At 44.5% G+C, this 12,093-nt stretch overlaps 1 protein-coding gene across 2 annotated transcripts in view; it reads right to left on the reverse strand.

Annotated features, from left to right (window-relative positions):
- The window catches only part of LOC147446742 (bZIP transcription factor TRAB1-like), a 37,590-nt gene extending 26,063 nt beyond the window's left edge, over positions 1–11,527 (reverse strand). Inside the window, exons 1-2 of one of the 2 annotated variants that reach the window (XR_015189948.1) lie at positions 9,996–11,527; positions 8,769–8,833 (exon numbers count right to left, since the gene is read on the reverse strand). Coding sequence is in view for 1 of the 2 variants with exons in the window: in XM_086526294.1 (XP_086382420.1) it covers positions 9,996–11,213 (1,218 nt within the window). In the remaining variant the exon portion in view is untranslated. The remainder of the gene's footprint in view (positions 1–8,768; positions 8,834–9,995) is intronic. The other variant, XM_086526294.1, reaches the window with a different exon arrangement.
- Between the last annotated feature and the right edge of the window lie 566 nt (positions 11,528–12,093).

Raw genomic sequence — 12,093 nt, forward strand, 5'->3', positions numbered from 1 at the left:
TTTCGGGGTTGCCGCCTAAAAATCTCCCAACCGGCTGCCCTGTTGACTTCAGGGCAGAGTAAGAAAATGTTCCCCTCGTCATTCCGGAGGTAATGACACAAACACATTTTCAAGTCCCAAAATAGCAATTTCCTAAATTTTAGGAGATGCTGCCATTGTATCTTTCTAGGTCATCCGACCCTCTTTGTACATTGTGGCCACATCCAGAACTGAAAGGTAGCCTCTGTAGCAAAGGATTCGCTTTGGCTAGTCAATGACCCCACTTTGGCTAACCATAGTCCTTGTCCAACCTTGGTGCTCTCTTGCCCTCAGGCCTGGACTCCCTCTGAACCGTTCCACACTAGCTATGCAATGCAGGGCAATTAGATTTCCCGAGGGGTGTTTCCAAAAAGTGAAAGTAAATAAATAATAAGAAAGAAATCAACAAAAAGGATAGATAGTAGTCACACGCTGGTGACAGTAAAAACTCCGCGACTTCATACAATAGCATGGGAAGCAAGCAAAAAAGTACAAAAAACGCATAAACGCAAGATCTTGAGCACGAGAGGATGCAAGACGTAAAGAAGTGGTTTGGGAGATTGACATGCATTACACTTGCTACATGATGCCTCAATTGACTCCCAAGTGAATGAAGCTTTTCTACAACGCCAATGTATTACGACTTGGGAGGAATCCGATGGGTCATGCTTCATACATTACACCACCCTTGCCCCCAACTACAAAACCATGTTCTTTGCTGAAAGAGAAAACCGCATTCAACCTTACATGCTTGAGCCTATTCCCTTGTCAAGGATACGCATTATCGCAGCCACTCGGCGCTCCCACGCCCTTCGATGAGAGACAGGGCGTTGGGGCAATGAAGAAGAGTCAAATCGATTGTGCACATTATGTTCACAAGTTCAAGAGTCTCAGCATCACAAACTACTAGAGTGCTCAGCTTTTGATCACATCCGAACTTGCCTCCTTCACAATTTTGGCCATGACATAGACCTACACACTTTCCTCTCCCAGCCACACTGTGGGCTCTCCATTGTGACCCTCATCACCACAAACTACAGCATCGAATATCACTTATTAGGCCTAAACATACTACATCACATGTACCATGCACAGTCTTTGAGGAAGACAAGATTTTTTCCAATCACTTTACATGGAATAGGTATGTTCATGTTTTTGTGTTGGAAGTGGAATTTTCAGCCTCGACATTCTTGAAGAAGAAAGAGGCATGACTCTAGACGAAGTTGAAGCATTGAAGGAGGTACAAAAGACTTTGTGTCGCTTTCGGCGCGGCCCAGAGAAGCAAGCATTGCAAACCTTTATGAAGTTCAAGTATCGCACGACCCACACATTAGAGTGGGCCAGCGAAGAGTCCTTTCGAGGATTCCGGATGTTGTTGGCGAAGAGTGGGCCGGTGAAGAGTCCTCTCGAGGATTCCGGATGTTGTTGGCGATCTCCCTCAACGCCATACAATTCGGTACCAGTACCTCACTTGAAAAGGAGGGGAGGTCACGTGACACATCCAATCCTATGTGTCCGTGGACCAGCTACAGCATGACCAGGGTTCGATTTAGTCAAGTCAGTCTAGAATAGGAAGTGACCTGGCACTTTTGTGAGTCTGTTCGCAGACCGTGCATGTCTAGACACTTAGATTAGATCCATATCCTCTGGTTGCACATAGCATGACCATCAGATTCCAGTCAAATCCCATCAGTAGGAATTTTACAGTGCATAGGCCTATTTTCCCTATTTTTGACATTTTTCACTTACTATTTTTAAGTGACTTTTATTGGAAAGTAGGTAGGGCAATTTTGCTAAGTTTGTATATAAGCAAACCAGAGCTAGCACTTTCTGGCAGAAGAGGCCACAGGAGCACCTTGCTCAACAGGCAACTTCTCAAAAGCCAATTGATTGTAAATCTCTGTCTGACCATCTGACTGTGGATGAAAAGCCGATGAAAAATTCAACTTAGTACCAAAATTTTCAAAGAGTACGCGCCAAAAATTGGACGTGAACTTAACATCCCTATCTGAAACAATTGATTTTGGCAAACCACAGAGGGGGTATCAATGCTTAATGAACAACCGTGCTACATCTTGTGCGGTGATTGTGGCTTTACAAGAAATCAACATGCAAAACTTGCTGAAACGATCGACAATTATCAAACATTGAGTGTTCCTTGAATGCAAACTTGGTGGAAGGTTAGTCACAAAATCCATGGAAATATCTTGAAAAGGTCCATTGGGAATAGGCAGCGTGTCACGTGACACATCCAACCCTATGTGTCCGTGGACAAGCTACAGCATGACCAGGGTTCGGTTTAGTCAAGTCAGTCTAGCATAGGAAGTGATCTGACACTTTTGTGAGTGTTCGCAGACCGTGCATGTCCAAACACTTAGATTAGATGCATATCCTCTGGTTGCACACAGCATGACCATCAGATTCCAGTGAGATCCCATCAATAGCATTTTTACAGTGCATAGGCCTATTTTTCCTATTTTTGACATTTTTCACTTATTATTTTTAAGTGACTTTTGTTGGAAAGTAGGTAGGGCAATTTTGCTAAGTTTGTATATGAGCAAACCATAGCTAGCACTTTCTGGCAGAAGAGGCAGCAGAAGAGGCAGCAGGAGCACCTTGCTCAACAGGCAACTTCTCAGCAAGACCAACCCCTGCGACAACTCTGGCGTTTTCTCTCAACAGAAGACCTAGCGTTTTTGTACCAGATCAGCCAGCGTTTTTGCACTTGTAGATTCTCGGGGACAGTAGACAGCAGATCAGCCCTAGCGTTAGCAGATTCCCACAAAAACACAGCAAATTTCCTAGCGTTAGCAGATTTCCCCGCAAGGTCAGTTTTCAGCCCTAGCGTTTTTGGTTTGCAGATCAACCTCAGCGTTTTTGCAGATCTTCGCGACAAATTCAACCCTAGAACCAGTGTTTTCAGTTTTCAACCTTTAGACACCGCAAAACAATCACTCGAAGCAGAATGGATACTTCGCTTGGAAGTGAGGAGCATGAGAGAGGCGAAGAATAATTTTCCCCACCAGGAGGTTTTTCCGACCCTCCCCCTTCCCCATCTATGCCGAGGATTGCACTAACTCTTATGGAGGAGTTGAAGCGGTTGCTTATGAAGAAAGTTAGAACGCAAAGAAAAAAAAGCAAAAAGAAAGGCCTACGAAGAAAGAATGGTAGCCATAGATCGTGACTACGAAGAAAGCGTGGCAGCCATAGAGCATAAGTACGACTTGGAAGCCATAGAAAGTCAAGCCAAATTGGATCGCGAGAACAAAGAAAGTCAAGCCAAATTGAATCGCGAGAAAAAGAGAAGCAGAATTTGATCGCGAGAACAAAGCAAGACAAGAACAGAGCGACCAACACATGAAAGAGTTCTTGCGACTCTTTTCCATTGTGCACGCGCAGTTTGCACAGAATCAGAAAAAGCAAACTCTCTCGGTCTCTTCTTCTCCCAAGCATGACACACATGATTACATGATGATTTGAATGATAATGATGAGCATGATGATTTGGATGACAATGACAAGCATGATGATTTGTATGACCAAGATGTGATTTCTCACAAGCATGATGATTTTCAAGATGAAGATGATGTGATTGTTCACACGATGATGAGTTAGTTGATACTTTCTCTAGTAAAGCTAACCTCATTGCAGATTCGATCAATCACGACGAATCGATCTTGGCTTTCGAGTTGAGGTCCACAAATTCCCCACAAGAAAATTCGATCAAACACAACGAACCGATCTTGGCTCTCAAGCCTAGGTCCAAAGAACCCTTACAGGAAGTATTATGTGTTCGCCTGATTAGTACGCACACATTGTTCAAGTGTTTCATTCATGATCGTTTCCTGTATTTTAGTCAGCGTCTTCATGTGATCCCTTTTCCTAGGCATGACATATTGTACGTTGAGCATGTTTCACTCATGAATGAGCACGGATGTATGCGGCTTATTCATGAAAAGTTGAAAAGTATGCATTCAAGGAAATCACATTCCATGTCTCTTCCTTGGCACGACACATTTGTAGAAAGAGCACAAGAAAGTATGAGCACCAAGCATGGGCATTTCTGTTGTGAATTGCCACAGTTGATTGCTTCAGATCAGAATAGAAAGATTCAATCTCATTATTTGCGTATGTGTGGTGAACGGTTTGGCACTCCGTCTATTTGTTCATCTACATTGCATGCACAGTCTTTGAGGAAGACAAGATTTTTTCCAGTCACTTTACATGGAATAGATATGTTCATGTTTTTGTGTTGGAAGTGGTTTCAGGAATTTTCAGCCTCGGAGATTCTTGAAGAAGAAAGAAGCATGACTCTAGAGGAAGTTGAAGCATTGAAGGAGGCACAAAAGACTTTGTGTCGCTTTCAGCGCGGCCCAAAGAAGCAAGCATTGCAAACCTTTATTAAATTCAAGTATCGCATGAGCCACTCATCGGAGTGAGCCGACGAAGAGTCCTTTCGAGGATTCCGGATGTTGTTGGCGATCTCCCTCGACGCCATACTGTTCGGTACTAGTACCTCACTTTGAAAAGGAGGGGATGTCACGTGACACATCCAACCCTATGTGTCCGTGGACCAACTACAGCATGACCAGGGTTCAGTTTAGTCAAGTCAGTCTAGAATAGGAAAGGATCTGGCACTTTTGTGAGTCTGTTCGCAGACCGTGCATGTCTAGACACTAAGATTAGATGCATATCCTCTGGTTGCACACAGCATGACCATCATATTCCAGTCAGATTTCATCACTAGCATTTTTACAGTGCAAAGGCCTATTTTCCCTATTTTTGACATTTTTCACTTATTATTTTAAGTGACTTTTGTTGGAAACTAGGTAGGGCAATTTTGCGAAGTTTGTATATAAGCAAACCAGAGCTAGCACTTTCTGGCAGAAGAGGCAGCAGGAGCACCTTGCTCAACAGGCAATTTCTCAGCAAGACCAACCCCCGCGACAACTCTGGCGTTTCCTCTCAACAGAAGACCTAGCGTTTTTGCACCAGATCAACCAGCATTTTTGCACTTGCAGATTCCCGGCGACAGTAGATAGCAGATCAACCCTAGCCTTAGCAGATTCCCACACCAACACAGCAGATTTCCTAGCATTAGCAGATTTCCCCGCAAGGTTAGTTTTCAGCCCTAGCGTTTTTGGTTTACAGATCAACCTCGGCGTCGGCGTTTTTGCAGATCTTCGCGACAGATTCAGCCCTAGAACCAGCGTTTTCAGTTTTCAGCCTTTAGACACCGCAGAACAACCCCCAAACCTCGCAAATCTCACCTGCGAAGTTTGCAGTTTCAACCCGGAAAATGCAGATTTCAGCATCTGCGTTTTCAGCGCGTCGTCGTCGTACCGTCGTCATCAATGTCGTCATCAACACAGAGTCAGAATTCAGTAGATACAGATTTGCAAGTTTCAGGCATTAGCAGTTTCAGATTTAACCCATCTCGTCGTCGTCCTCGTCATTGTCGCCATCATCGGCAAGTCCAAGCATTGTAGAGATTTATGCAATCATAGACCGCTCTCGCCATAGAGAGTGGGGCCTTCGAAGGAGGGTTTGACAACATCTTTGGTGTCGTATTCTCTTCTCTCTCTATCTCTCAGTCTCATACACTTTCACGCACAGTGTCCATTCAGTTTGGTTGTGTCCATTGCACTCTCTCATGAAGAACAGAAGGCTCTCCCTTCCATAAGAACAAAAGGAACTTTGAGCACAGTTCGGAGCACTCATCTTGAGCAAAGTTCTGAGTGACTGGGCATGCACGGTCTGCGAACAGACTCACGAAAGTGCCAGCACACTTCCTAAGCTAGACTGATTGGACTGACTGAACCCTTGTCATGTTGTAGCTTGTCCACGGACACATAGGGTTGGATATGTCACGTGACATCAGTTTTCAGCCCTAGCGTTTTTGCATCAGCCTGGAAGTCCAACGTTTGCAGATCTACCGCGACGGAATTCTCACAAGCATCATCAGCGTTTTCAATTTTCAACAGTCAGACATCGCACATCAAGTCCCGAACCTCGCAGATCTCACCTTTACGCAGCAGATCCTCGTCGCACGATCAGATCCAGCGCAGTTTGCAGATTCAGCCCGGAAAACGCAGACTTCAGCATCTGCGTTTTCAGCGCGTCGCATCGTCACCATGGACTTCGTCACCGACATACAATCAGAATTCATCAAATAAAGATTTGCAGATTTCAGCCCATAGCATTTTCAGATTTCGACCCGTCTCGTCGTCGTCGACATCGTCGGCAAGTCCAAGCATTGTAGAGATTTGTGCAATCGTAAGTAGACCACTCTCGCCATAGAGAGTGGGGCCTTCGGAGGAGAGTTTGACAACATTCTGGTGTCGTATTCCTCTCTCTCTCTCTCAAACTCAGTATCTTCATTCACGGTGTTTATCCACTTTGTTTGTCCCCCTTACACTCTCTCACTAAAGGAACGAAAGGCTCTCCCTTCCATAAGTAAAAGGAACCCTTGAGCACCGTTTGGAGTACTCATGTTGAGCAAAGTTCAACATTCATTTCCGCTGCACCTTACACTTCTTTTGCTGCTTCTCAGAATCAAGAAGCATGATAGCTACCAATTGTCTTGATTGGCATGGCCACTCAACTGCCTTATAGAATGTGAAGACGTTATATATATATATATATATATATCTATATGTATATATATGTATACCTAGATGAATCTAGGATAGCCCAGATTCACCCGTAGAGAAAAGTGCAAGGTATAGACCCATGGTAGTCACCCCCAAGACAATATAGCCATCAGCTTCATCATGCATAGTATTGACTAAATACCACGACATCCCCACTAACGTCGTCAGTGCCCAATAGTAGGTGTAGAACTAGGTACTAACATACGCTCCCAAACAAAACACACCACACGCACACACACGTAAGGATACATCAACATAAAATTCAGCATACTGAGTTTCTGTCATGACTTCGGAGAAGGGCAGACTCGGCCATAATGAAGCCTAGCACTAAAAGCAACATTTAATCGAAAAATTATCACAAAAATGAGATAGATGATAGCGCATACGCACCACAAAAGATCGAAAGAATTAGCACGATATCAACTGGTCATAACTCGGGCGAAAACTTCACAATGTGAAGGCTGTATGTCCGCTATAAGACTAAAAAATATACCTAGATGAATCCAAGATAAGCCTGGATTCACCCGTAGAGAAAAGTGCAAGGTATAGACCTATGGTAGACAATGTGACATGAAACATTTCGGGGTTTCGGGCGTTTTGGGGTTTCGAGGTTTCTGAGACGTTTCGTTTCGGGGCTCAAAGAAAGCAAAACACATGTGTCATTTTACATGTATGTACTTATAACTATACATTGAATATACGTATAATTTACCTGTCAAAACATGTGAAATACCAAAATCTGGATGTAAGACTTGAGTTACGAGTAAACAAGGTATTGATTTTTTGAAGCGGCTTGGCTTTAAAAATCCCCAAATAGGTGGTTTAAGGTCAACTGGTCAAAAGGGGGGCAAAAAAAATTTCAACTCGTTTCGCCTATTTCACCGAAACGTTTCGGCCGTTTCGGCATTTCGGCCCTGAAAAAAATTTCAACTCGTTTCGCCGAAACATTTTGGCCGTTTCGCCGTTTCGGAGGGCCGAAACGCATTTTTATGTCACTATGGTACTGGTCACCCACAAGACAATATAACCATCAAAAAAATTAGCACAAAAATGAGGTAGTTGATAGGGCATACGCACCACAAAAGATCGAAAGAATTAGCACGATATCAACGGGTCGTAACTCGGATGAAAACTTTACAATGTAAAGGTTGCATGTCCGCTATACGACTAAAAAATATACCTAGACGAATCCAGGATAAGGCCACATTCACCCATAGAGGAAAGACCCATGGTAGTCACTCACAAGACAATATAACCATCAACTCCATCATGCATAGTATTGACTAAATACCACGACATCCCAACTTACATCGTCAATACCCAATAGTGGGTGTAGAACTAGGTACTAACAAATGCTTAAGACGTCCAAAATACATCAATCCTTCATTAAACCTGTCTAAGAAGCATGGATGAGATCAAGCAATCTTAGTGTCAAATGCAAACTACTCATGAGCAAATAACTTATGAAATGTATTTTAAGCCAAAAATCATAAGGGAATTGAGTACATCCCAAAACTGAAAGAAAATTTGTCCAGTCAACCGATCATCTCCAAGAGAAGATGAACCATCAAGACTAACCATTGTATCATGCATCTCCTGCAAAGTGAAAGGAGCCAGTAAACTGAGACATAGCCTCCGTAACTGTCACGAGCCTTTATTTGTTAGTTTCTTTCCCTTGACTTTTATTTAATTTTTACGACCCTCTTTTAAAATCACAAATACGCGCACATTGCATGGCCAATGTGAAACGACCATTGGCCGAGAGTTTCACGCGCGTGAGTGAAGGCCAGGCAGCCACGAGATTGTTGGCCCAATCGGCATTGGAATCTAACTAGTAAAGAAGTGGCTAGGATCAATTGAAGTCATTTAAGCTCCTTGCCAAGACTTTCAAAGTTGGTGGATACTAGGAATTAAACCAAGAGGAGCAAACTGGATAGAAGAGAAACCTACAGCTCAACTCTCACTTCTTGAAGTCTCATCTCAAGAGGGGGCCCCCAATTTTGAGAGAGGAGACTGGTTTTTACTCACAAGTGAACACTATGTATATGTGTGTGTGAGTAGTGGGTGTAGGTGATCAAAGCTTTAACGGAAAGCTTACCTTCTCCCTTGTCCCATGTAGCACGATGATTTGCTCTTCTGCATCGCTCTCTCCCTTGTGTGAAGCTATGCCAAGAGAAAATTAAAAACATGCATATACTTATTACCATTGCTTTATAAATCTATATGAAACCTAGCCTTAGATTATGCCCATGATCCTCCTCATTGTTAATGAATCAGCTGAATTCACTTTGATATTAACAAAGCTTTCTATTATGGTCTATTGCCGCAACTTGATTATGGGCACTTTGATACATTTGCTCTACCTAGAGCAATTTTTATAAGCTATTGTAAAAATGTAATACAACACCAAGAACCAAGCTAAGGGTTATCAGAAGTAGGGCTCTTTGAAGTGTGCAAGGAGAGGAATTTTTCTTAGGGCATCACTATGTAAATGTATCACATGAGAAGTATATTAAAATCCTTATCTCAACAACTGTTTGAACATAGGGGTTTCAATAATGAGCCCTTTCAATGTTATGAAGGAGTGTGCAAAAACAAGGTGCCCATAATCAAGTTGCGGCAATAGACCTCCTTGAACACACACATATTAATAATACCCCTTGAACGCGCACATTAATGTAGTGGTTTTACATAGCATGAACTCCCATGAATGGTGTGAGTGCGAGAGAGAGAGAGAGAGAGAGAGAGAGAGAGAAATTTTAACGTCGGAGGAACATTCCTAAGAGACATCGTCCGATGCGTCTTAAACTCGTAGTTCTTGAAATTAAAACTCACTATCCAAGTGGTCCCTATGTGTATAAGATCAAACACAAGGGAAAGCCGTGCATACATGTGAGAGATTTTCTGGTTTTCATAATTTAAGTTGCATTTAAATGCGCACGATGTAGTAGTTTTACATAGAGTGAACTCCCCATGAATAGAGATAAAAAAAGGCTTGGTGTGTGAGCGTACTTGTGAGTGTGTGCGGAGACGCGGGGAGAGAGAGAGAGAGAGAGAGAGAGAGAGAGGGGAGAGAAACTTTAAGTCGAAGGAACGTTCCCAAGACATCGTCCAATGCGTCTCGAACTCATAGTTCTTGGGAATAAAACTCGCTATCCAAGTGGTCCCTGTGCGTATAATGGATCAAACACAAGGGAAAGATGTGCATACATGTGAGAAATTTGCTGGTTTTTTTCATGATTAAGTGCAGCAAAACATGATCTCCTCCTTTACCCCTAAAAGAGAACCATTCATTTACCAAGTTTTGAAAAGCAAGAGTAGCTACCTGCTTTCTAGCTCTCGACCTTGCCGCAGACTCTCGATTCTTTATCATTCGCCGTTGCCGCCGCTCCACCACCTTTTCCAACGAGCCTTCGAAACCTCTCTTCCTTCCTCCTATAGTTCCTTCAAGGTTATATGAAAGAGGTGAAATCGAGGACATGGACCCATGGCTCGGGCCAACCCCATCCGACAAAGGGCTTGAGGGAGATCCCACTTTGACGCTAAGTGGAGGTGCAAGCCCTGCTGCACCAAATCCTACACCAAGGTCTGGACCAATATAATGACTCTCCCCTAGTCCCATCATTGTACCATTCCCTCTGCTGGCATTCGACTCCAACATGTGGTTCGGCACACTGCTGTTCAGTTGATGAGAGTTCATCCCTGCACTTTGAAACGGGTTGTTTGTGAGCCAATCTAACGATCGCGAAAGAGGAGAGGTGTTGTCCCTTACTGCGGAGAATCTTTCTTCTAGCCGCATTGGTAATGCCTTGATGTTGGGCTTTTCATCCTCTAGCTGACCTTTGTAGCCAAAAAATGCACTGCTGTGGCTGAGCTTGTCGCCCATGTCATCTCCCTCGGGCATAGAGCTATATGTGTTGTTGAAGCTAGAGCCAAAAGGCACGAGGGATTGGCCTCCATGCCCATTTTCCTTGATGGCAACTCCTGCCTTCATGAGGAAATCTTCGAGGGTCATTTCTGCAAAAGTAGCCTGCCGTTCTTGTCCAGCACCTGCTGCTGCTGATGCAGACTCTGACCCCAAGCCCATATCGATGCTAGCGCTCCACACATCCTCTACAGTCTTTCTGCTCAGAGTGCGTGGGAGCGAAATGGAGCCCTGACGTTGAACACCGGCATAATGCAGCCAGCTGGTATGTGCAGGAGGAGCCTCATCATTCCCAGTCCCCATCGCTACCGCCATAGCCTGGCTTTCCTCAGCTGTCCAGATGTTCTTCAAAAATTCATCCATATTCATGGAACCGAATTGCTTACCAGGCTCTCCAAGAACATTCTGAAACTCGTCCAGGGTGAGGGAGTAGATCGACGTCTGGCGAGCGATGGAAGAATGCCGAGGAAGAACAGAAGTGGGCTTTGCAAAAGCGCTGTTCCCAATGATGGCTGGGGCTCGTTCATCCGGGGTGGTAGATGTGGACAGGGGCACACACAGCTCGATTGGCAGCGGAGGAGGGCCGCCGTCTGCCTGTGGCGAAGATGAGGCGGCCATAGTGGGAGCGGACTTTATCTGTCATGAAAAGGGGGTAGAGGAGCTGCAAATGGAGTGGTGGGAAGGGAATGGTGAGGCGCGCAGGCAGCGGAGGGGACGACACGTAGGTGCAGTTCAGAAGGGTTTGACGTCGGAAGGGAACGATTTTGAGGAACTCATCATCAAGTCTTGATGAGAGTGGAGAGGCTGTGTGTGTGTGTTTGCTGCACAGAAGCTAAGGTTTCTCAGTAGAGAGAGTAGCTGTAGGTGAACATGAGTAGGGTTTTTAGTAGGGGAAGAGGCTGTCTGGAGTTTACTTGAGCATTGCATGGCAAGTGGCTCGTGTCTGCGTCGACACGCGTCCCTACCCTTTTTGGTACTAACCTGCCGTTCCCCAATATGGACAATCTTCACCCAAACAGGTAAGCCCTAGTACCTACCTTTCAATTACTACCACGGTACCACGGGATGCACGATCTTACCCTACTGTCCCTAACCAAGAAGTGGTACATACACATAGCCCTCAAGGCCCTAAAACCGAACATGTGCTTAAGAGCTGAGTCGCGCTGGGGGAGTGTGGTTAGGATAGCATTGCTATTACCAGGTTCCACTCCAGTGGTAAAGTAAGCGCTGGGATTCTTGTAATCCCACTAACGCGTCCTGAAAACCAAGGGGGTAAGCGAAATCTTCGAGGATTTTACTTGCACAGCCAGTACTCCCTCTTGCTCACCTGCAAATGGCAGTTGTCGTTCGCTGCCCACCTCCTCCCGCTTCTTCTGTGCCATATCTGGCTTGCCTTATAATGCATGAAGATCTCCATGAACCTTGCAGAAGATTCAGGCCTACTATTTTACACATTGCGAGAGTGCATGGATCATGGGCCTTAGCAGCATTACAAATA

Source organism: Adiantum capillus-veneris, chromosome 12, assembly GCF_014529385.1.
Source record: "Adiantum capillus-veneris isolate H3 chromosome 12, ASM1452938v2, whole genome shotgun sequence".
Classification (NCBI taxonomy): domain Eukaryota; kingdom Viridiplantae; phylum Streptophyta; class Polypodiopsida; order Polypodiales; family Pteridaceae; genus Adiantum; species Adiantum capillus-veneris.